This window comes from Equus asinus, chromosome 18 (genome assembly GCF_041296235.1).
Source record: "Equus asinus isolate D_3611 breed Donkey chromosome 18, EquAss-T2T_v2, whole genome shotgun sequence".
Taxonomy (NCBI): Eukaryota; Metazoa; Chordata; class Mammalia; order Perissodactyla; family Equidae; genus Equus; species Equus asinus.
The window spans coordinates 2201350-2227492 of record NC_091807.1 but is presented as its reverse complement, the minus strand read 5'-3'; the positions used below and the strand labels follow the sequence as shown (position 1 = coordinate 2227492).

At 41.6% G+C, this 26143-nt stretch overlaps 2 protein-coding genes across 5 annotated transcripts in view; one reads left to right on the top strand and one right to left on the bottom strand.

Moving 5' to 3' along the window:
• Nucleotides 1-14562: 14562 nt before the first annotated feature.
• CGGBP1 (CGG triplet repeat binding protein 1) lies at nt 14563-21432 on the bottom strand. The gene is made up of 3 exons (XM_014853426.3): nt 21236-21432; nt 20583-20787; nt 14563-18434 (listed from the first exon to the last, which is right to left on the bottom strand). The coding sequence occupies exon 3, from the start codon at nt 18413-18415 to the stop codon at nt 17912-17914; it is 504 nt and encodes a 167-aa protein (XP_014708912.1). The 5' UTR covers nt 18416-18434; nt 20583-20787; nt 21236-21432; the 3' UTR covers nt 14563-17911.
• Nucleotides 21433-21595: 163 nt separating this feature from the next.
• ZNF654 (zinc finger protein 654) overlaps nt 21596-26143 on the top strand; it is an 85310-nt gene continuing 80762 nt past the window's right edge. For 2 of the 4 annotated variants that reach the window (XM_044749940.2, XM_044749939.2), the window contains exon 1: nt 21596-21903. In XM_044749940.2, coding sequence (XP_044605875.2) covers nt 21736-21903 — 168 coding nt within the window. In that variant the 5' untranslated portion in view covers nt 21596-21735. The remainder of the gene's footprint in view (nt 21904-26143) is intronic. The other 2 variants (XM_070488670.1, XM_044749944.2) reach the window with 2 other exon arrangements.

Below are 26143 nucleotides of genomic sequence, written 5' to 3'. Positions count from 1 at the left end.
TGTGATTGCTGGTTCGCTTGCTCACAGCTGTTGCTTTTCTAAACTGCATGCAGTCACTCTGGCTGACTGGCTGAGCTGGAGCGCCGGGCTGGGGAGGGGTGCTTTCTTTCCTCTGTGTGATCCCAGGGGCATTCTCGCTCTACCTTCACTACCTGCTCTCCTGGGGTGCTAGATTGATGAAGACACACTTGAAATAGCTTAGCCACCTCTGTGTGGGGCTTTCTCACGGGCTGTGAGGGAACTTGGAGAGCACAAGTGTTCCTGTGGAGAGCCACCCCTCCCCCATCTTTTCTCAGAGCCACACGCAGTCCTGCACCCTGGGCCACCACTGTTCAGGAGGGAGAGGAGATCTCCTTACTTCCTTCCACTTCCTCCAAGGGTTCCAGCACCTCCACCTTCAGATGTATGGCTGTGTGGGTCTCTCAGATATCTTTTGTGTTGTGTGAATATCCTCTGTTGGTTTATGAATGTCCTTTTCATTGTATCTTAGTGGGGAGAGTCTAAGGGAAGAGCTCACTCCACTATGATGCTGATGTCACTCTCCAAAACAGTATCAATGTTTGCTGTTACCCCTGTGTGAGCACAGTTCAACCAAAAGCTCCTTTTGTTTTGTCAGTCTTCCTTTCACTAGAGCCTAGGGTTCAGCCGGCAGAGAATGGAGGATTGCATGGAAGAGGTTAACATTTCACTTCCACTCCCACTCCATTGGCCAGCACTCTATCACCTGGAAAAGGAGGCTGGGAAATGCATTCTAGCTCTGTGCAGGTTTGGTGAGCAGCTAGCCATGCTGTGCCACATCACCTTTTGGATTTCATCATGTCTATTTTGCTTCACGTGAAGCCTTTAAGTAGTTGACTCTACCCAAGTCTCATATATGCTATTATTTACTTGGTATATTTTACATTCACTTGCTTTTTTTCCTGCTTTTTCTCACCAAAACCCCCCAGTACATAGTTGCACATTTTAGTTGTGGGTCTTTCTAGTTGTGGCAGGTGCGATGCCACCTCAGCATGGCCTGATGAGTGGTGCTATGTCTGCACCCAGGATCTGAAGTGGCAAAACCCTGGGCCACCAAAGTGGAGCACGTGAACTTAATCACTTGGCCAGAGGGCCGGCCCCTCACTTGCTTTTTATACTTCAAAAGATTTATTTAAAAAGAAAGGTGTCAAAACTATAATTAGAAAACCAAAGTGAAATATCTATGAATAGAACTGAACTATAAAAATAAATGTACTAAAAAACAAAACAGTTATAAATTCTAAGGCAATATCATTGCCTGCAGAAGCTTTTAAGCTGAGGCTGGCTCTTTGTTGAAAAGGGAGATTAGCAAGGGATAGAAAGAGGCAAAGTATATATTTTATCAATATCAAAAAAGTATTCTTCCCATTTTATAACTGTGAATTTTATCTGTTCTTGATTGTAATATTGTCAAATTGTCCTTATTTTCTTAGTATTTGATTAATATATTATTTTCAAACGTTTGGTGCAATTTTGTTGTAAGTACTGTTCTTTTCAATCATACATAGAGTTATTTTTTTAATCCAGTATTCTTTTAATAGAATTTTATCTGTGACAAAGACGGATACATTCGGACTTATTCCTGCCATCTCATGTTTTGTCTTTTGAACTACTTTTTCTTCTTTTATTCCTTTCTTGATTTGTTGATTGATAGAATTTCTTTTTCTAAGCTTGTTTTCCACTGATGGGATTGGAAGTTACATATCCAATTTATGTTCTTTTTTTATTTATATAAAAATATATTTTTAGCAATATCTATAGTTAATTCCAGCAACCTTTAAAAGTTATAATTTTAGCAATATCTAGAGTTAATCTTAGCACAGTTTTAGGTTTGATTTACTTGGGTTTTTGTCCCATTCCTTCATTCCAATCACTAAGTATTGTCATCATCAGGAATTTTATGGCCACACTTTTCACTGTGTTTAAGCATTATACATCAACAATACTAAGACGACTGTATATTTGTGTTATGCTCTTTCTTGTGTATCACATCTTCTGCTTTCATGTATTCATTTAAAGTTTTTCTTTAGTGTATTCTCATGTAATTATTTCAGAGACGTTCTGTGGGTGACAACTTTTGGAGCCTTTGCAGGGCAGAGCATCAGTTTATTTTGATCTCACATTTAAATTCTAGTTTGGATAAGTATATTGACTTTAAGTAAATAGATAATCAGTTATTTCTCCAAAAAAAATAGGTTTATTTGGGATCAGCAAAGAATTGCAATTCAGGGTCTGCAACCATGGCAAGCCATGTCCAAGTCCTGAGCAGCAAGGGGAGGAGAAACTGTTTTATAGAGGGGGAGAGGAAGTTGAGAGGGCTATTGTAAACAAAGAGTCCACTGGAGGAATTGAAAGTTTGAAGTGCAGTGGCATTTCACTGACTGAGTTGTGACAGTCTCTCATGGGCCGAGCTTCTTGCCTGTCAAGAAGAGGAAGTCTTTCTTCTTCCTGTTGGGCTCTGCTTTAGAGGCAGAGTATGAGAGCTCCCCTTTCTGGCCTCTGTTTATTAATATTCTCGAGTATATACTTATGTTTTCAAAACAATTCATACTTAGCATTTGGAAGTTATTTCTGGAGTATTTTCTAGCACTCTCAAGCAATTCTCTGATTCTCAGTGGACACTGACTGGGTGTCCTACAAAGTTAACTCAATTCTGACACTATCTGCCTGGAGATAGTATTAGATCCGACCAGTTAAGGACTCAGTCCCATGAGACTGATGCTATATCAGACGCCAATCACAAGTCCAGCTTGTCAATTGTGCTTCTGACCCACTGGCTATAAATTGGAGGTTCCCACAATCCCCTCCTCGGTTCTGTTAATTTGCTAGAGCAGCTCACAGAACTCAGAGAAACACTTCCTTATGTTTACTAGCTTATTATAAAGGATATAGATGAATAGCCAGATGAAGAGATACACATGCAAGCCAAAAGGGTCCCAGGGGCAGGAACCTATGTCCCTGTGAAATGGGGTGCACCACCCTCCTGGCATGTGGCTGCATTCACCAACCTGGAAGCTCATCAAATCTTGTTGTTTAAGAGTGTTTATAGAGCTTAGTCTGCAGCACCTTTCTTCCCTTTCCCAGAGGTTGGTGGGTAGGGCTGAAAGTTCCAAACTTGTAATCACTTGGTCCCTCTGGTGATCAGCCCCATGCTAAAGCTATCTAGGGACCCCACTCTCAGTCACCTCATTAGCACAAACTTGAGTGTGTTCAAAAGGGCTTGTCAGGAATAACAAAAGACACTTCTACCACTTAGGAAGTTACAGGGGTTTTAAGGGTCTGAGCTATGACCCAGGGATAAAGACCAAATATACTACTTATTATACCACAGTATTGATTGACTGACTTCTAATACCCATCCAATACTAAAGCACTGCTCAGGTCCAGGAGGCATTTTCTGAATTTGGAACACAATGCCAGGGAATGTCATGTGCATGGTGCCTCCTGGAGTTTGCAATGTATCAGTTCCTGTGTGAATAGTATTTTTCCTTTTTGGAAGTTTTTGGTAATTTCTCTGAGTCCCAAGTGTTCTGAAATTTCACAGATAATTGTCTAAGGCAAAGATTTTTGTTGTCTTATCATTTGGAGCACTCTTGTGGTTTGGGCATTATACAAAATTTTCTTCAGTTACATACTTGATTTTGTCCCCTTCATTTTCTCTTTTTCTGTTTTTCCAGAACTTATATTTGATAGACAGTATATGATATGCTAAATTACTCCTTCATGTTTCTTAGCTTTATTTTCTCACAGTAACTATCTCTTTGCCTTTAGCTCAACAATTGGGGACAGTTCTGTGACCTTATCTTCCAAATCAATCATTTGGTATCAATTGTCCATTTATTAAATTTTATTATATTTAATTTGTAGGAACTATGTTTCCCTCTGAGTGCAATCTTTTGTTGCAGCCTGCTCTTCTTTTGTGGCTACAGTATTCTCTTGAATGATATCCTCCCTGATGATAGTCAACTCATTTTTAAAATGTTCTCTTTTGGTTCCTTGGATTACCTGATTGGTCATCTTAGTCACTCTTGTTAATGCCTTTTATTTTGTCAAATACTTGGTAAACTTTTTGATTGATGCACTAAATAGATGAGGTAAGGTGGTATTATGGGTTGAACCGTGTCCTCCAAAAAGACATGTTGAAGTGCTAACCCCAGTACCTGTGAATGTGAGTTTATTTTGGAATAGGATTTCTTCAGATGTAATCAAGTTAAGATAAGATGATTAGGGTGTCCTTATAAGAGGGAAATTTGGCTACAGGCACACAGGGAGAATGCCATGTGACAACAGAGGCTGAGATTGAAGTGCAGCTACAGGTCAAAAGATTGCCACAACCCCCAGAAGCTAGGACAAATCAGGGAAGGATTCTCCCTATAGGTTTCAGAAGGAGCACGGCCCAGCTGACAAGCTTGGTTTCAAACATGTAGCCTCCAGAACTGTGAGAGAATACGTTTTACTTGTTCTGTTCTACTGATTCAAATGTTAATCTCCAGAAACACCCTCACAGACACATCCAGAATAATGTTGAACTAAATATCTGGGCACACCATGGCCCAGTTAAGTTGACACATAAAATTGACCATCACAAATCCACCCCATATAAATTTGGCACCAATACACATCTCATTAAGCCATACTTAATCTTCAAATAAAGACAATAATAAGATCATAATTCCAACTAACGTGATACAATCACTCTGCATACAACTGAAAATGTACTAACCCCTTCCCTAGAAAAGGAGATAAAGTCCTTGACTCATGTTTTCTCCTTGGTATCTTGTAATTTGAATACTATGATGTAAAATTAATAATACTTAAATACTGTGATATAAAGTCAATACACATGTTATATAAGGGAATAGGAGAGAAAAGAAGGCAAAAGTATAGATACAGGTATAGATATAGATATATACACTCACAAATGTATTCATAGCAAAGTAAGGAGGAAATACTCAATGACAATTACCATTCTCATTTCCAAAATTGGTTGTGTGGTCATAGCTGGTATTTATGACAACTTTCTTCCACTACTCACTCTGTATTCCTTTTGCCTTCAGCAAGCAAAGCTGGTCGTGTTTCTTTACCTGGTGGAGCAATCCAAACCTTCACTCCTGAAGGGGATGGGCCATCAGTAGTCCTGCCTGGATTGAGTTGTTGTAGATTTCCATTGATTTCAATCACAGGGCATGGTAATACCGAGAGAGTAAATGGGTTTCTAGAGTTTCTGGACCCAATTTCAATGTGTGTGTGTGTGTGTGTGTGTGTGTGTGGGTAGGGGGTTCCCTACACCAACAATAAACAATTCTCGGACATGAGTAGGGTGTCTGAGAATTTAACTCAATTCTGACACCATCTACCCAGAGATAGCATCAGATTCTACAGGTTAAGGGTACAGTTCTATAAGATAGCTGCCCCCCTCCCCCCACTTCAGATGCCAGTCAGAAACCCAGGCTGTTATCTGTCCTTCTGACCAACTGGCTATAAATCACAGATTCCCATGACATCCTTCTCAGCTTTGATTAATTTGCTAGAGTGGCTCACAGAACTCAGAGAAACATTTTACTTACTAGATCACTGGTTTATTATAAAAGGATATAACTCAGGAATAGCCAAATGGAAGAGATGCATAGGGCAAGGTATGTGGCAAGGGGCACAGGACTTCCATGCCCTCAAGGAGCATGCCATTCTCCCCAAATCTCCATGTGTTCACCAACTTGGAAGCTCTCTGATCCCGACCCTTTTGAGGTTTTATGGAGGCTTCATTACATAGGCATGATTGATTAAATCATTGGCCATTGGCAATTGAACTTAATCTCCAGCACTTCTCCCCTCCCTGCAGGTCAGGAAGTAGGACTGAAAGTTCCAAACCTCTAATCACATGATTGGCTCCACTGGCAACCAGCCTTAATAGTGCTTTCCAAAAGTCACCTCACTAACAAAACTTTATCACTCTCAAAACTTAGGAAATTCCAAGGTTTTTGGAGCTGTGAGCCAGGAACCATGGACGAAGACCAAATGTATATGAGAAATATATTTTGGTTATCTGAATGACCAAATATATATTTTTCTTATAAATCAAAATATCACAGACATTCTAAAGGATCTCCATATTCCACACAAACTCTTTCTTACCTCCATTGTGGAGTAGGAGTCCAATTTCCCTTTGGTTGTCTGGATCAATCACCCCAGCCACCACAGTAGTTCCCTTAGAGGCATGAGGAGTCCAAAACGGCTGGGTGGCAGTCTCTCTTTTTTTTTTTTTTTCAATCAGGAGGTTTTTTTAAAGATTGGTACCTGAGCTAACATCTGTTGCCAATCTTCTTCTTTTTTTTCCTTATTCTTCTCCCCAAAGTCCCCCAGTACATAGTTGTATATTCTAGTTGTGAGTGCCTCTGGTCGTGCTATGTGGGACACTGCCTCAGCATGGCTTGATGAGCGGTGCCATGTCCACCCCCAGGATCTGAACTGTGAAACCCTGGGCTGCAGAAGCAGAGCGCACGAACTTAACCACTAGGCCACAGGGCCGGCCCCTGGGTGGCAGTCTTAACTTCCAGTTCAATAGAAAATCATTGTTGTGTCTAATGGTGGAAGCATTCCTCCCTTTGGAACTAAGGCTTCTAGGCCAGCACAGCATGAAGTCACAGGAAAAAGAGGCACAAATTTTGCTAGTGGGTCACTAGGGGTCATAGTGAGGGGTGCCAGTCCCACATCCGCCCCTTGATTCCTGCACTGGCTATGAGAGAAACAGCACCATAAATTGGATGTTGTTTCCCTCCAAGTATATACAGCCTTCTGGAGAACCTTGCCTGAGGCCTGCAAGTCACTGCCACGTAGCTGGCCTCATTAGCCCTTTACCCTGATGATTACTCAGAGAGTGTCCCTTACTCTTCATATTTGCTCACTTTGTGATTGCCGTTTTTCTGGATCTGCTCTGAATTTGGAAGTGGTCTTCTTCAGGATGTGGTTTTCTTCGAAGCCTTTGGGCTTTGGTCTTTCTCATGCTTTCACTTCTCCATCAATCTAATACAACCTACTTTTCATCATCCATACAATGAACTCTCCCATACAATCAATATTTCCGTCATCCAGAAATTCCTCAAGGCATCTTATCCATTCATGGAACCCTTTCTTATTTCATAATGCTATTATGCATCTCTTCTCAAATTTTAAGGGATTTGGGGCATAAAGGGAAGTAAACATGTGTTTAGCCTGCACTCTCTGGCTTTGATGTTCAAATGTAACATATTGAGACCAGAAGCAAAGGACTTCTGGTTAAAAATGGTGAATTAGCATGTATTTATCTCTTTTCTCTCATAAAACTTTACCAAAATAAAAATACATGAGTTAAAAACATGTGTGTGCATATAAAACTCAAGGACAAATGAAATGGAAAAGGACACACATAATGTATGAGAAATTTCCTCAACTTTCAAAATATAGTTTAAAGTATATGTAGTTGACTGAAAATAAGTGACTGACTGGGGTGGAGAAGATACACAGAGTGAGTCAAGTCACCCTAGGGAACACCTCAGAAGCTCAGCACTTGCCAGCTGCAAGGATGCTCTTGACATGCTCCAGGCCCATTCCCTAGACCACACAAGTAGGCAACTATTTCCCACTCACACATCACACCTCTCACCAAGAAAAGGACCGGAAGATTATTCTCTGGATAATTTGAACCAGAAATGCTCCAGACTCAGGAAAGCCAGTTGAACAGAGGGTTGTAATGAGGGAGGGGCTAACAACATGGAATTAAAAGAATTATTACATATTGAACCATACATTCCTCACACTGCTGTAACAAATTACCACTAACCACAAACTTGGTGGCTTAAGCAACAGAAATGTATTGCCTCACAGTTCTGCAGGCTAAAAGTCCAAGATCAAGGTGTAGGCGGGATTGGTTCCTTCTGAGGCTGTGAAGGAGAATCCATTTCATGTGTCTCTCTCACCTGCTGGGGGTTTGCTGGCAGTTTTTGATGTTCCTTGGCTTCTGCTGCCTCACCTCAATTTCTGCCTTCGTCTTCACAGGATACTCTCCCTGTGTGTGCGTGTCTATGTTCAAATCTCCTTCTCCACATGGCACCAGTCCTGCTGGATTAGGGGTCCATCCTATTCCAGCATGACCTGATCCTAACTAAATACACCTGCGATGCTCCTATGTCCAAATAAGGTCACATCCTGAGGTGCTAGGGATCAGGCCTTGAACATATGAATTTTGAGGGAACACAGTTCCACCTATAATAGCTTTCTTACCCATCCTTTTTTAAGAATTCTAGTAACTCCGCATCCTTGTCATCCCTTTCCTCGTGAATTGGAAGAAACTGAAAGCACTTAGATAAATGATTTTCAAAAACTAGCTTTTGGGGTTCTTCATCGATTCTGTTTTGCTTCTTTTTTTTTCTTTCCCCACGAGCGGCATGAGGCAGCGCTCCTTAGACATTCCACGAGGCTGAACAGTGTACCAACTGATAAGACTTCAGCAAAAGAACTTTCTTACTGATTAAGATACTTTAGAGTTGATGGCTTCTATATATTTCACTTAAATGGTTCTTAGTCAGCTATACCTACTCCCATTGTATTTCTTACCAAATCACTTGTATCATTGCTTCCTCTTATCTTAGGGACAAAAGACGTCTCTTTAGGGTCAAATATTCCTTCATCTGTCCCCTTCATCTCTATTAAGCCCAGGGTTTTCCATCAGGGTTTAGAGCTGCCTTTGGGTGGGGATTAAATTCTACCTCATAAAGTACATTAAAAGAAGTTTCTAAAATAATCAAAACCCTGTTTTCATTTTACCTAACGGTGTTCTCTTTCCTGGATTTTCATAATGACCTTTCACAGGCTGTCGATACTGGGACTGTCATAATGAACTTTGATTTATTCCTTTCTTTGGCACACCATTTTGCAAACACGAAAAGGTTTTCTTGGTATTTTGCTTCTTATTGCTCTCCCTGTTGCCAAGTCCCACCCAAGCACACAGGGACTCTTACCAGCTACTTAGTTCTTAAATATGAATGAGCATCCAAAAAGCACTAGACAAATAACGAGAAAGAGACAGACTGAAACAGTCAGAAACAGAGAGGCCTGGAGGAAATAGACACAATGCAGGAGCAGAAGAAAGCTTTTACAAAATTATAATTAATAGTCACAGAGAGATAAAAGAAAATACTGCAATCATAAACCTAAAACGGGATGAAAAGGAAATGTTCAGAAAACAAGAAAGAGTTCTTAGAAATCAAAAGCAGGATAGAATAAATGGAGACGATTATCAAAGCAATAATATAAATATAATACAAACTAATATAATTCCAGCTATTTTCCTGGAGCCTACCTTCCCAGCCCTCTTTTCTTGTGCTCCAGTCTGAGCCTGCAGTTCTCTAGGTCCAACAGAGTGGTCATCCTGGGATATCTTTTTACTTTGCTGCTTTTCTGGAGGTAAATAATTATGCTATAAATATCTAAACATAAAACCATCTTATAAGCTAAAGAACAAGACTGAGAAAAGCTCTAGACTTCTTAACACAACACTAGATACTAAAAGACAATGGAACAATGTAATGCCTTCAAATTATCAAAGAAAATTATTTTCAACCTTCTTAGCCAAAGTTTCAATTAATTGTGAGGGAATGATGAAGTTATTTTTAGTCATGCATGATATCAAGAAATAAACTTTCCACATTCCTTAGGAAGCTTTTGGAGGATGTGCTTAAGTCAAGCAGTGGACTAGGCAAGGCACGGGATCTCGAATACGGGAAAGGAAGGATCTAAGCAGAAAAGCAAAAGACAACCCAGAATGACCACTGCTTTGGACCTACAGAAAAACAAGTTCAGATTGGAGCACGAGGAAAGAAGGCTGGAAAGGTAGTCTCCAGGAAAATAAATGGAATTGATAGTTTATTTGACATCTTTAACTATTTGAAAGTTACCTGCAATATATAGGTATTTGCCATATCTTGGTGCATTTGGAAAGAAAGAGAAGTCAAGCACATGAAAAAATGATAAAATTATTAACTTTAAGAAAAATTTAAAAATTGTATGAAAAAGGAAAGAATCTCAGTACACTATTTGGTTTAGTGGCAAACAATCATTTACATGGTCATAAAAATGAGAAAATTTTCTATTGATTTTAACTACATAAAAATCCTATGGTGAGGCCAAGTGTAGGATGATGATAGTGGAAAGAACAACTCTTCATTGTTAAGCATCATGTCTAAAGTTGATCAATCAAAATTCTAGTATAAGCATGCTATTCAGAAATATGAAAGTACGTATAAAAGAAACAGTTTAAAGAATTTAAAGGTGATGGGGAATTGAAGACCAGAGAGGGTGAGAGAGAGGGGCAGGGATTAATGCCTATCAATCATTTAGCATTATCTGATATTTTAAACCAGGAGCATGTATTACTTTGACAAAAATAAATTAACAAAAGAATACAGAAGCAAATAAAATGACAACAAAATACGCTGAATTTGAAAATATATCTATAAATGTTATTTCTTTCCTAAATGTAGTATGATGATTGATACTCTATATAGCCTTAAGAAAACAATTAAGTTGATCAGATATTTATAGTATTAGCTCCATCATCAATATTGGTTAACAAACACAAAAGTCAATGTGACAGACACTTTAATATATACCTACTGAGTTTAATTGCAGTGGCAGAGAATTTTATTGTAAAACCTACTTCTACAGAAATGTAGACTCCAGAGTCACGTGCACGTTTGACTCAGTGAAGGTACTAGATGCAGCATTCTGGCAGTATTTGCAGCTTGAATTACAAAAATCTGCTTCATTTTGTGGGCACGTGAAAAACGTGGATTAATGACTATGGGATTATAGAATTTTCTACTTGCAACTCTTGCGATCCCATGGTGAGTTGATAATATTTTATATTAGCCAAAGGTGTAGCATTAAGAGTCTACAAGGGGAAGAGATGAGGAGGCATTATAGGAGAAAGTAGAAAAATCAGACAGGAAAGAAAGATTAAGAATAGATGGCCATTGGTACAGGGAAAGATTGCGCTCTGATTGTTCAATGTTACTACTATACCGAGTAGTAAAGAAATTACTGTTGTGTCAGTAAGAAAGGAGATGCCAGGGCATCCCCCAGTAGAAAAAGAGTATCCAAAAGACAAAGTTCTGGAATAGCAACCTTCTCGGAGAGGAATAGAATTAGGTGACAAATGATTACCAGACATGGAGTTGCAGTCCTGATCTAATGCTGGTTTTCTGAAAGAGGAAATTAAGGTGTTATATAGAAGCCATAAGTGATATAGAATTACCTGAAGATATTTAAGGACCTTCCTCTTATTCCAATTAACTGACAGATTTTGAAACATGTCTACAGAGTCTTAGCAGTGGTTAAATTTATGTTTCTTATAGGCATTACCAATGCACAGTATATAGTATACATTACACAGAGTAATGTATACAACTACTGTAAACAACTAGAAAGTTCAGGCTATTTATAGAAGTACAGGGATACTAAAGTCATAGCTTTGAAATTAACTCCCCATTACATTCTTAGCAATGAATAACTTGGGAAAAAGAAAGATGATTTAACTTTCTGAATGTGCAACTAAATTTTATAAAAATAAATTAAAAAACAAATAATAATCAGGGCTGACCCTGTGGCACAGTGGTTAAGTGCGCACGTTCTGCTTCGGCGGCCCAGGGTTCGCTGGTTCAGATCCCGGGCGTGGACATGGCACTGCTTGGCAAGCCATTCTGTGGTAGGCATCCCATGTATAAAGTAGAGGAAGATGGGCACGGATGTTAGCTCAGGGCCAGTCTTCCTCTGCAAAAAGAGGAGGATTGGCAGCAGATGTTAGCTCAGGGCTAATCTTCCTCTTTACATACAAAGTACATAAAAAAAAGGCAAATATTCTCCCCTGCCCCATTCAATATCACCACTTGTCAGTAATCTTAACATTTGGTGTGTATTATCGTCTCATACAAACGTAGTACACTTATATAGCATTGTTCTTTTTTTCTCAAAAATAAGAAAAACACTGTGTAATTATCTTTTAACTTAGCAATATTGTAGACATCTCTTCTGGTCCATACTTTTAGATCACTTGAATGGCTCCATAATATGGATGTGTCATAATTTTTGGACCATTCCTTTATTGTTGGACACTCATAGTATTCGCAGTTGTTTACTATTATAATTTTAAAATGAACTTCCTTTTACATATATCTTTACATATTGGCTATTGCTTCTGCAGAATATACTCACAAAAGTGGAATTTTCCAGGGACAGCCCTGTGGCCTAGTGGTTAAGTTTGATGCGCTCTGCTTTGGAGGCCAGAATTCAGTTCCCAGGCGTGGACCTACACCACTTTTGGGGGCCATGCTGTGGTGGCATCCCATATACAAAATAGAGGAAGACTGGCATGGACGTTAGCTCAGGGACAATCTTCCTCAACAACAACAACAAAGTGAAATTTGCTAAATTAAAAAGAATACATAAAATTATTATTATTGAATATGTACTACATAAGCATGGGAAGAAAAAATTGAAAGAGGAAAAGCCATATAAAAAACAACGTCTTCCATTACACATTGATTCCTTTTATGCTTAAACAGAAAAGTTTGGAGAGTCTGTCATCTAACGCATGCACCAGCCCTGGGGGAGGATTATGAAGATCATTAGTTAGCATGATTAGGTACACCAGTGACTATCTGGACATTCAATATTCAGTGAGGCTCTTGATTTACCATGGGCATTGCATTAGATCATGGGGCAGGTTCTTATCTTTCAGGCATTTAAATCGGTCAATCCCACTGCTTAATAGATTTTAATCTGGAAACATATTTTATGGATTATGTAGAATACTAGGTTTTCAAAGGATATGTTTAATCTGCAAATTTTCAAGTTTTATTACTCTTCTTGTATAACATAAGACTTTTAGAATCAAGATGAAACCTGTGACAACTATTCAGCTGGTAACTAACTAGTCTCATGAGGAATGCTTAAGGGAGTTGCCTAGAAAAATCGCTATGTGGCACCCCCCCGCATCCCATCACTGTATTATGACAATGAGTCATCACTAGAATGTATGTTTCTTAAAGGCATGGATTTCAAATTTTCTCTGATGTGTCCCCAGTGGCCAGAGTAGTATCAGGCAGATGATAGGAACTCAATAATACTAATTGATTGCATATTATTCAAACTTAACCAAGAACTTGAGGACATGAATTTTTAAATTATGATTCCAACATTTTAACGAGAGCTAAGTAGCATTCACTGTAAATAGCATGCATTTATTGGGGCTGGCCCAATGACATAGTGGTTAAGTTTGTGTACTCTGCTTCAGTCACCCAGGGTTCAGGGGTTCAGATCCTAGGCATGGACCTACACACCACTCATCAAGCCATGCTGTGGCAGCAGCCCACATTCAAAAAATAGAGGAAGACTGGCATAGATGTTAGGTCAGCAACAACCTTCCTCAAGCAAAATGAAGAAGATTGGCAACAGATGTTAGCTCAGGGCCCATTTTCCTCACCAAAAAAATTAAAAAGAAAAAGAAAATGTTTGCATATAAAACAATTGAAATCAAGTAACATATTAGGGGCCTAATCAGATAGAAGTCATGCCTTACATCAAAAGTCACTCCTATTCTACTTCCTAGTTTTAGGTTTCACAGGGCAAGGTTAGCTAGTCTGACCCCAGGAGCATCTCTGCATCATGACATACAAATTACAGGTACATTATACAACTCAATTTACACACACAGTCAGAAAAAAGAACTGTTATGAGACCCAGAGGCACATACGTTCAATTGGTTTACGTTTAATCAAGGTAATGATGAGAGTAGAGTCTTTAGGAAAAATGAAGACAGAGCTCTGAGGATTTGGAGATATTAAACTGAAAGTGGAAGTACTGCCCGATTTCTTAGGGGCTTTTCTATCATTTTGATTCCAGGAAGAAAAAAGTTAATTACTTTATAAATTCATTAATTTTTTGCCAATACAAGGAAATAGGAGGAGGAACACTTGCCCTCAGAACTACATAAAACTACTAAAATGAAAGACAATTTTCAACTTCTATGCATTTTTCCTTTCTGCCCCCAGTGGCAAATAATATAGTAAAGCTTTCCGAAACCAGTTAAACGTATGAGACGCAAATTAGGCCTTTGTCTTTCATAATACTTCTAAAAGTAGAAAATTAAAATGCTTCCAATTAAAAGCACTGATGAAGCTTGTTTATATAATACCTATATAATTTTTTGGGAAAAGTGCTATCTGCAGCTATGATGTGAATCTGACTTGACAATATATCCTTTTACATTGGTCATTAAGGATTAATAATCCTACAGAGAGATAACTAGTAGGAAAAAATTATTAATAAAATTCTGTTCATCTTTTGGAATTATGAAATGTTATTGACTCATAAAACAAAATGTGCTTTCCGAAAGTTATGAAACAATTTTTAAAAAAATTTATTTCTAAAAGTCACAGAGACAAAACTTTAAAAGTGACACATTTATACTAGGGATACACGCGTGCGCAAAAAAAAAGCACAGGAATACAAAAATGAACATAGTCCAATTTTAATGAATACAGTATTCTGGCTACAAGTAGATTACCACTGGGTAAGAACTGTGTTACCTCAGAAATCTGATAGCGTGAACTGAGATAAACCAAGGTTTAGGATAGCCACTCCACTATTCACACTTCAATCAGTGCTAAAGCAATTCATTTCAGGCTAAGATTGCCAATGAAATTGTAGAACGAGTCTTGTATTTGATGAACATGCTTTAAGTGGACGTGTCCTCATTGAAAGGCAGTTGGAGCAAGTCAAACCATGGAGAGCCCTTACAAAGACTAAGCACCAAATGACCACTCATTTGTGGCTTTCGTTCTGGGCCACCTTAAATTTTATTCTGTTTAAATGTGTTTTCCATTAACATTCACACACAAATTCTTTCAAGCCAAAGTTTTAACATGGAATTTTCTGCTTGGAGATCTTGCCAACTGTTACTTACAATAGTTTTTAAGCAATGAATACTACAGAACAATCCCAAGCCGATATTTAATTGCTTACAAGTGTAAGATGCAGAACTTTTTCTTTAAAGTTTTCTGGTCCCTGAAAATTCCGTAGGGCTAAATGCATTAACTGGAAGTAGCATTTGTTTAAAGAAAAAAAAAAGTCTTACTCAAAGATGACAATGAATAAAATAACTGTTTAGGCTCTCATACACGATCTTTCTAAATTTTCACCCTGTAAGAAATGATCACAATGTCCTTCACGCTTGCTATATGCCCCACAGAATCAAAAGAAACCAACAGGGAATTTAACATTTCAACAAGCTAGGAACTACTTACTGTGAGCATATAGTGAAATTCTGGAAGACATACTACTATACCTCAAGAAAACACTATTAACAGGTAAGCATGTGTTGAAGAAGGCAGTTTATAAATGAAACATTACAAATCTTAAGTTTCTGCATACAACTTATAAAATAGAAAAAACTGCTATTTTTCCAATAGTATAGCATTACACTAACACTATAAAGATTGAAAGCTTCTGTACACACGTCCACTACACCTCCACAGCAGCATATGCCTCTTAGACATTCTCATCTGTTATCTAACATATGCCAACCGTGGTTTCACCGATTTGTACCAGTTTGAGCAGGCTATAACAATCATTCTGCTTTATCTATTTCACCATGAGACAAAGTTAACCAGTTTCAGGGAATGAACAGTTTCATAATCAGTAAAGAAACACACTAAACCTCCACAACAGGCTGGAAAACGCTTCTAAGGACATGATACAATCCCAACGGGAGGATGGATTATGCCCCTAGATAGTGTACATGGCAATAGTTAGGAGCCTGGAGAAACACATCAAGATACATGGGACCTAAACGATCATCAAATCAGTAATAACAATAGAAACTCAAATGTGAACTATTGCTGTTTTCCCAGCGCAACATCGTCCAATTTACTGCTCAGGACTACTCAAAGCTGTTCTGCTACTGTGTGTTTGCTGTTAGCGCAAATTCATATTCAAACAGGGAGCAGTCTGAATCACATGGAACTTCAAAAAATTAAAGTGATTGTATATCTAACCTTGTTTTTGTATTCTGAAAATAGTGCTATAAAACTCAATTATTTTCCTAGCTTCTTAGATCTTCTATCTTTAGATAATTCAAACATGGTTGCCTACAAATTCTTTACTAAAGGAAGTAAAAGCAAAGAATATTTGACTGTTTTACTGCTGGCGTCCTCACGGATGTGCCTTATCAACGAGAGCACTGCTCTGGGCATTTATTGTGCTACTTTAACATAACTGGACATGAGAAACACTGGTCGTTCAAAATAAAAACAAAAAACCCCACATAAAATCTAAAATCAGATGAGCAGTTTGACAACCTGAACTAGGGACTTCAAGTCTGTAAGGGAGACTGAGACACGGAGAGCTGTTTCTGAAAAATATAAAATCCACCTTTTTCCTTATTCACTTCAGTTTTTTAAAAAATGATTTGTGGTAAAATGACCTCAAAGATAACTCCAAGTCACATAGGGCATCATTTGTCAGTGCTTTGTAACAGAAATATATTTTATATTTTTAACTTGAATGTTTTCAAAGAAATTGACTTTTTTTTAAAGCTCCAGTCCAAGTTTTCAGCTGTTTAGTTTTTTAAAAATCTAATTCCGGTCTCTGATATACAGGACACAACTGGGCTGAGCTACTGACAGGACAGTGAGGTTCAGATGGAGATCATTTCCTGAACGTGGCTGACCTTTAACAGAACTATTTCCTCACCCAAACAGTTATGCAGGATACTGCCGGATCTCTACTACAAAAACCTTGTATTTCTAGACAATTGTTTACCATCCATGTTTAAAAACTCTGCACCACCAGAGGCAAAGCACATGAAAGTGAAAGTAAGTATACTTTCTTTCTAGTCTATTTACCTAAATAAACTCTTATAAAACCCTATGGAAAAATTAATGTATAGAAGGTAATTTCCTTATTATCTGATCTGTCAGCCAGAAAGTAATTAATACTTCTCTGCAAAAACAGGAAACTCAATCATAAAAGGTCTGTTTAAATTAAAATGCCAATCCTGAAGTCTTTTAACATCAAGACACACACAAAAAAAGCTTGCAAATTCAAGATGATGCTTGAAATGAAAGCTGTTGATCAAGAATGCGTTTACAATAAGAGACTAAAATCATGTCACTGCAAAATTCCCCATGGTTTTTGGCACTGACATTAAAATAAAGATTTTAGTCTTTTGGTCACTTGAAGCTGCTACTAAATACAATAAACCTTTACAAAAGAGGAAAAAGACAGTGAGGAACTGAGGGACAGTCAAGGTAACTACATCATATACAAGTAAAGCATAGCCTGAAATGAACACATTTTCTGCTAGGGATCTGAAGATACAAGTTTCCCACCAGCCCTTCCTTTTTGAAGAGGATCCTCTGATCAGAAATAATTCCTTTAAGTTATTGTGAGTGGTGTTGCCTGGCAGCAGCTTCAATTTCCTAGGCTAGTCTTCAATCCAAGTAATTAAGTAATCTCACAAGGAATAATCATACATGGCAACAGGGTAAAAAAGCAGGGCAGTTCTTCCATGCACAAACATTTCAGGAGAAAAACCATCAATTTGAAAGATAACCATCAGGTTTCAGGTATCCTAGCACACTCTAAACCCTAAGTTTTGCTTTACACCACTGGTGACTAAAATTAACAAGAAGTTTGCAGTGAGGTTTTTGTTTTGTTTTGCCTGCAACTATATACACATTGCAAAACTATTCTGCATCACATGATTTTAAATGAAATAAATATAAAAATGAACCACACAATCAACACATAACTTTAATACTCCACATTATTTATCTTGATCACAATGGTGGTAGCCTCCTTGTCAACAATCTTGTGAGTTGAGGAGCTGATTCTCATTCTCGTATCCATCAGGCAGATATGCTCTCCTCAGCTGGTCTGACTTAGGTATGGAGCCTCCATTCTTCACGTGGCGAGACAGGAAAGCACGGACGGCTGGGTGATCAGCCTTCTCAAGTGGGATGTTGGCCTCCAGGCACATTTTCACAAAGTCCTGGATAACACTGACTTTCTCGGTTTGCGCAGTACTGTTGCACTGAAGCGATGCAGTTAGGGGCCTCTGCTTCTTTCTCACATTCTGCTCTTCAAATTCTGCCTTCCTCTTGGTATGAGTCTTTGACTTGAGGTGGTCACTAATGGCAGACTTGCGAACATGATTCAGAACCACATTGCAAGAAGTGCAGAAGAGTTTTCCTCCATCTTCGTGCAGCTCGCCTCCAAACTCCGTGACTCGATCCAGGGGAGTCACATACAAAGCAGTCTTAGAACGGTTTCGAGCAGGTGGTGCTGTTACTACAAATCTCTCCATTCTGACTTTGAATAAGATTCTTTCAAGACAAGAGAAACAAGTGTTATCACAACAGTTCACTCGAGAAGTAATTAACAATAAAAGGCAAGTATAAACATTTTAAGATTAAAGACTTGAGAAAACTTAATTCAAATTAATAGACTATGTGTCCATGAAGTCTTAACTTACCTGAAATATGTAAAGGCAGGCAAAACCAGAGCAAGTTACTAGTAACAATTAGGTCCATTCCTTGATTTTTATAAAATTCAAAGGAATTAGAGCTATAAAAAAGAACTCCAATTATCCTCCATGTCAATATCTTTTAGAAAAACCTAATCACAGGTCAATATTTCGAGTATTAATTATATTAGTTTCATCCCATTTAGATGTGTATTTAAGTTTAAAAGAGCTTCTTTCCCTTCACAGTTCTGGGCCAATTGATTTTAGGAACACAATTATAGGGAATTGTGTACAAAGTTTGTTCAAACAGGTGGGCCACTAAACTGGCATAATTCTGTTACGAAGATGGACATAATTTCCTAAATTGTTTTTAGAAGAAAAAAAGTAAAAACCAAGAAAGAACAAGACCAAATGCAATTAACAGCAGCAACAATGACATTAAAATTCAGAGCCAAAATATAGAGCTCAAAGTGAGTCAAATTTTTTTTAAGATTTTATTTTTCCTTTTTCTCCCCAAAGTCCCCCAGTACACAGCTGTAGATTCTAGTTGTGAATGCCTCTGGTTGTGCCATGTGGGACGCCACCTAAGCATGGCCTGATGAACAGTGCCATGTCCGCGCCCAGGATCCGAACCTGCGAAACCCTGGGCCTCGGAAGCAGAGCGAGTGGACTTAACCACTCTGCCACGGGGCTGGCCCCAAGTGACTCATTTTTTAATGCCTCTCTCTCTCTCTCTCTATACCTCTACTAAGTTTTCCAAAAGATGATAATCAAGATATGCAGAGCGCTTTTTCTAATAGTTTTTGTTTTTTCCACTAAAGACTAATACTTACATTTGTCAATATTTACTTCACTTAACAATTAAGTTAGAACAAAACCAAGAATCTTACATAGTGCCTAGTATATGATAGATGCTCAATCACAATTTGTTAAGTAAACGATTATCCTCACTATTTCTCCACATATTTGACTCAGACACAGCTTATTAATATCTTAATTTATCCTAATAACAAATTTTTATGATCATTGCCAAAATCACGAAAACTTGAGATATGAACAAACGCTATTGGTGATGACCACTTGTTCCCTGGGCCACGCCTTTGGGCTGAGCTCTTACATTAACCTAGACATAAGAAATTAAAATGAATTTGATGGAATTCTCTTCTGTATAAATACATTAGAGAGAAATTCCTAAGTGTGCTCTGAAGAACTATGCTTTATAAGTGTAACAGAAACAATGGAGTATTCCATTAATCCATACTAGAGAATTCACAGTTGGGAGACATGAAATCTCTCTCAAAAGAACTTTAAATTGCTGATGTGTTAGACACCTGTGGACATAAACTCAGAGACGGACTTATTCTGGAACAAATGGTAAAGGTTAGGTTTAATTCTATTTTTTTCCATTAAAAATTTGTTTAACGCATGACTCTCATGTGCTAAAGACTGTGTTAGGCTGTAGGTTTTCGACAGCAGACAAGACATAGGAATCCTGCCTAGTAAGCAGTTAGCGAATTACCATTACACGTTTGTACTTTAAAGTTAGTAGTGTCTTCTACTCCTATAGCAAATCAGATCCATTTAGGATTAATGGCTCTAAACCAGTTATGAAAAACATTAAATATTTGTGTCCAATAATGCCTAAATCTGTGTGAAAAGTCTTTTGTCTATAAATTTGGATTTCAAACTTTAAAACAATAAACACGTTCGTTATTCTTTGAAGCATAAAATGCTCAATTACTTGTGCTAACGTGAAAGGCCTATACATTCCAACGTCTTGCAACTTTCAAAAGTCTGTTTGTGTAGCTGCAGAGGCAAGTATCCACCCAGTAGAGGATGCTCGAGTTTACAGACCCGAAGAACAAGTTTTTTTCAACAGAAGGTGAAGATACTTTAAACGAAGAAGTTAAAAAGTTAAGAACAGGAATTAGCCAACAAAGGAGAAGCAGCAAATCATTTACTAGATCAAAATAAAACTCATCAGAAGTTTTCAAGTTTAAATGTTTACCGGATTAGTTTCCAGTTTTTATCGTCTTGATACCTAACAGCGAAGCGTCTCCAGCGCAAATCCAGAGACGCAGGAAACCCCGGCACTTTTCGTTTGTTCGAGCCCGGAGATGCCCTCCAATCAGTTTTTCAACAAGTGGTGGTGGGGAAATAGTTTCTGGGCTTGCACCCTATTTTCCCTGCGATGCCAGGAAGTCATGCCTTTACTGTAAAACACGGAAAACAAACAGAAAGAAACATGGGGGAGGGGGCGGCACAGGGGCGGACGGAGAGGAACGTAGCGCCGCCGCACACCGCCGTCTGCAGACCGCGCCCTCGGGGGGACCGCGCCGCGCCCGGGCCTCCAGGCGGCCGCCGGGCTGCCTCCGCGCCGAAGGCCCGCCCGGGCGGGGACGGGGCACGGACGGGCCGGGGCTGGCTCTCTGCGCGCGCCGGCCCGGCCCCGGCGCCGGCCGCGGGCCCCGCGCTCGACGACCGAGGGGGGCAGGCGGCAGGCGCGGCCGACGCGGCCGCTGTCAGCTTCCCGTCTCCTCCCTCTTCCTCCCGCGGCCCCGCGCCCCGGCCCCGCCCCCGCCCCGCTCCGGGACAGCAGGCCCCGGGCCCAGCCCGCACCAACGGCCGGGCCCACCCTCGGCCTCCCTCGCCGCTCGGTACCGTGGGGTCGGGGCCGCCGCTAGGGGAAGTGGACCAGGCCCGGCCGGAGAGGAGAGCAGGAGGAAGAAAGGGAGGAGCGAGGGGTGAGGGAGGAGGACGCGTCGCCGCCGCCGCCGCCGCCGCCGTCGCCCGAGCGAGCCCCGCGGCGGCCGCCGTGTCCCCCGCCGCGCCCCGTCCTCCTGCGCCGCCTCTGGCGAAGCTCGTAGGCGGTCCCCAGCAGCCGCCGAGCGGCAGTGACCAACGGGCCGCGGGTCTCGCAAACAGACGGCTGATTTGGCCAATAGTAGTGCAAGGGCGGGCATGGGCATGATTGGCAGCGAGAGCTATCCAATGAAGGCTGGGGGCGTGGGTGGGCGGAGCCGGAAGTAGAGCCCGCCGAGAGGCCCCCGTCCGGCTGGGGCGGGGGCAGGGGAGGAACTGGAGGAGGAGGAGGAGGTTCGCCGAGGCAGCTACGGCGGCGGCGGCGCAGCGGCTGGTACGCGCTGGGCGGCGAGAGCCTCATGGCGGAGGAAGAGAGCGACCAGGAGGCCGAACGCCTCGGGGAAGAGCTCGTGGCCATCGTGGAGGCCCCGCCAGGCCCCGCGGGGCCGCGGGCGGCGGGCGGCGGCCGGGGCGGCGGTGGCGGCGGCGGCATCAGCAGTCGGGATTACTGCCGACGCTTCTGTCAGGTGAGCGCCGCGGCCGCGCCGCCTGTCACCGCGCCGGGCCGCCCGGCCCGGCCCCGACCTGGCCGCCGGGGGGGCAGCGCCGCAAGGCTGTCGGGCCTGGGCGCGGGGTGCGGGAGAGTCTGTCGGGGCCGCGGGCGGACAGGCAGGGTCGCCGGCGGGAGGGCGTCCGCTGACACGCGCCGGCCCCGCCGCCCGTCTGCCGGGCCGCCGCTCTGTGCTGCAGTTCTCTCCGCCCGCCCCCCGGGCCCCGCTGCCCGGTTCCGAGAGGGGAGGGGCAGGCCGTCCCCGCCGCCGCGCGCCTCCCGTCCCCGTCGGGGTGGCCTGTCGTCTTGTCGAGGCCGGCCCGCTCCTCCGCAGGCCGTGGTGGCCTGTCGTCCCCTCGAGCCTGGCCCCACTACCCCGCCTGGCGCCGTGGCAGCGCGTTGCTCTTTTGGGAGGTGCGGCCGGGCAGTGTGGTGGTTGTTTCTTTGCGAGGTGGGCCGGGTAGTGTGGTGGTTGCTCCCTTGCGAGGTGGGGTGGGCAGTGTGGTGGTCGTTCCTTCGGGAAGTGGGGTGGGCAGTGTGGTGGTGGTTCCTTTGGGAAGTGGGGTGGGCAGTGTGGTGGTGGTTCCTTTGGAAAGTGGGGTGGGCAGTGTGGTGGTCGTTCCTTTGGGAGATGGGGTGGGCAGTGTGGTGGTGGTTCCTTTGGGAAGTGGGGTGGGCAGTGTGGTGGTGGTTCCTTTGGGAAGTGGGGTGGGCAGTGTGGTGGTGGTTCCTTTGGGAAGTGGGGTGGGCAGTGTGGTGGTAGTTCCTTTGGGAAGTGGGGTGGGCAGTGTGGTGCTGGTTCCTTTGGGAAGTGGGGTGGGCAGTGTGGTGGTGGTTCCTTTGGGAAGTGGGGTGGGCAGTGTGGTGGTGGTTCCTTTGGGAAGTGGGGTGGGCAGTGTGGTGGTTGTTCCTTTGAGAGGTGGGGCCGGGTAGTTGGTGGTTGTTCCTTTGGGAGGTGTGGTGGGCAGTGTGGTGGTGGTTCCTTTGGGAGGTGGGGCCGGGTAGTTGGTGGTTGTTCCTTTGGGAGGTGGGGTGGGCAGTGTGGTGGTGGTTCCTTTGGGAAGTGGGGTGGGCAGTGTGGTGGTGGTTCCTTTGGGAAGTGGGGTGGGCAGTGTGGTGGTTGTTCCTTTGAGAGGTGGGGCCGGGTAGTTGGTGGTTGTTCCTTTGGGAGGTGTGGTGGGCAGTGTGGTGGTGGTTCCTTTGGGAGGTGGGGCCGGGTAGTTGGTGGTTGTTCCTTTGGGAGGTGGGGTGGGCAGTGTGGTGGTGGCTCCTTTGGGAGGTAGGGTGGGCAGTGTGGTGGTGGCTCCTTTGGGAGGTGGGGTGGGCAGTGTGGTGGTTGCTCCTTTGGGAGTTTGGGTGGGCAGTGTGGTGGTTGCTCGTTTGGGAGTTTGGGTGGGCAGTGTGGTGGTTGCTCGTTTGGGAGATGGGGTGGGCAGTGTGGTGGTTGCTCGTTTGGGAGATGGGGTGGGCAGTGTGGTGGTTGCTCCTTTGGGAAGTGGGGTGGGCAGTGTGGTGGTTGTTCTTTTGGGAGTTTGGGTGGGCAGTGTGGTGGGCGCTCCTTTGGGAGTTTGGGTGGGCAGTGTGGTGGTTGCTCCTTTGGGAGTTTGGGTGGGCAGTGTGGTAGTTGCTCATTTGGGAGTTTCGGTTGGCAGTGTGGTGGTTGCTCCTTTGGGAGGTGGGGCCGGGTAGTTGGTGGTTGTTTCTTTGGGAAGTGGGGTGGGCAGTGTGGTGGTTGTTCTTTTGGGAGGTGGGGTGGGCAGTGTGGTGGGCTCTCCCTTGCGAGGGCGATTGGGCAGTGTGGCGGTTGTTCCTTTGGGAGGGGGGGCCAGGGAGTGGCCCCCAGCAGTGCATGCCAGGTCTGAGGACCCACTAAGGGAGAGAGCAGCTTCCTTCAACTCCTGCTGGGGCTACCCCCCGCTGCCCTGCCCCTTTACATTAAGGCCTGTTTTATTTAGCTCGTAAAATGCAGCGTTTGGACAGTGACAGTAAATTATCTACTTGTTCTACTGCTGCTACGATTTGATGTAGTTTAAAGTCTGTGACCATAATCAAATATTATAGTGCCACAGTACTTGTCTGGGGGTGAGATATGTGTAATTTACATTTATATCTACATATATTTATAGTTTTCATGTTTTTGTTCTCTCTTACCACACTCTTATTTTGCAAACTGTTTTGGAATAAATTTTAATTACACCTTTTCTACCTCATTCCTGTTTTTAAATTTATCTTGGATGTATAGGATTCAAATCATGGCTCCACCACTTCTTAGCTGTGTTACCTTGGACAAGTTACTTCTCTGTGCCTTAGTTTCCTCTTCTGTCAAATAAGGATAGTAATTAAATGAGTGAATATGTAAAGAGTTTGGATCCTTTAAATATTTAGTTAAAGTTAGCTATTAATTTCATTCTGGTAACAAGTAGAAAATAAAGTTAACAAGAAATGGTCATCATGTTTGCTGAAATTTGATTTTATGCCTTTCCAAGCATTGAAAGAAAAAGGATGGAGTTGACATTTTCAGGTAAGTTTTTAGTGCTTTAGTTTGAGTTGTCTTGATTTCAAACTCCCCTCTCAATAGATAAGTTGGTTTGAAGGTGGAAATTGTCTTGGTATAAAGGGTATGTCAGTTTTCTTTAGCATCGCTCTCTCTTTAGTGACTTTCTTGACCACGTGTTTGCTTTCTTTTTGGTGTTGGCATTCACTGGATTTAGAGGTTCGGGGTCTTTACAGTGCTTGTTTTCTGACGACATTTTACACCTAGAAACCATATTATGGGCAGACTTTGTATCTATCGGAAACTTAAGTTTTTGAAAATTAGGTTTCAGTTGATCTTTTAAATATATTCACAGGCAGAAAGGCTTTTTATTTCTTTCTATGTTTTGCTTTTTATATCATTAATATAAATGATAGGCTTGTTAATTTACTTTATCAGATAACCCTTAATTGCTACAGAATTTGAAATTTTATTTGAGGACCAGGATATTTTTGGAGGACTTTTAAGTATTCTTATTCTGTTTCTTGAAATCAATTTTAAGAACAAATGAGTAAATTTAGCCTATGAAGTACAGTATCTGAAGAGTGACAGTAAATTGAGAACAAATGAAGTTGACTATTTTGTAAAACTCCACTACCTCCTAAATATTCAAGGAAATAAGACTAAACTGGAAGAACTTAGTGAACTTTTATTTTATCTTGGTAAATGATGAGTGTTATGCTGACGTACTTTCACGTTACCAGCTTTTACCTGAAGCCTCATTACATACTTTGTAATACTCTAGCTTACCAGTAGATCTGGTCTTAGAGATCGTGTCCTCGTTCCACCTTGTGGGTGAGCTTTGTGAAGTCCTATTTTGTGTTAAAACTTTAAGCTGGAATAAAATATTACTTGTATTAAGTTGAATTTTATCCATTGATTAATAGAATTCTAGGGTAATAGTTCTGTTTTATTTGCCTTTAAGGGAAGCAGTGGATTATATAATCTAATTCCCAGTGATTGTTTCTTTTTGAACATTTGGTTTCCTAATATTTACCAAGGGTAAAATTAAGTAACTTTCATTCATTAGTAAATGACTTAATTGTGAGTAATCCATAAAATGTGTAATATGCACTTGGATGGCTGACAGTTAACTAAATACATGAATTATACGCACAGCCTTGTGGCATTGAGAAGAAAGGCTCCAATTTATCTTCCTCCTTTTAGAGAGAAATATGAATCAAAATTTCTTGGCAGTTGGTTGTGTGGGTGAAGGGAGAGAGGAAGGAACACTTCTTTGCAAGAGAAGTTCTTGTGTCTTACCACAAAGAAAAGTAAAACAGAAGACAATAGATAAATATGTGCTAAATTATGCATGCACTCAGTGCATTTGATGGTATGCTTTTCTATTTGAGAAACAGTACCAGTAATGATAAAATCTTCAACTTAGGGAGTACAGGATTGTCCCTAGGCTTCAGCTGATGTGTGAGACGATGGATTTGGGAGATTGAAAGTGTTGTTGATTTCCAAGTGGTTCCATGTGTAATGTTGGACAGACTGCCCGATCACATCCTTCCTTGGCTGTCGCTAGTGGACTCGAAACAAATGCTGAAATGGAATTGGCCCTTAACTGATACTTAATTTGCTTTGAGGATGAAAGGAAGGGGAAAGTAGTTTTTGTTGAGGGCCTACTAACTCTTAAGGCCTTCATATATACCTTATTATGCAGGTTGCATAGTTGAAA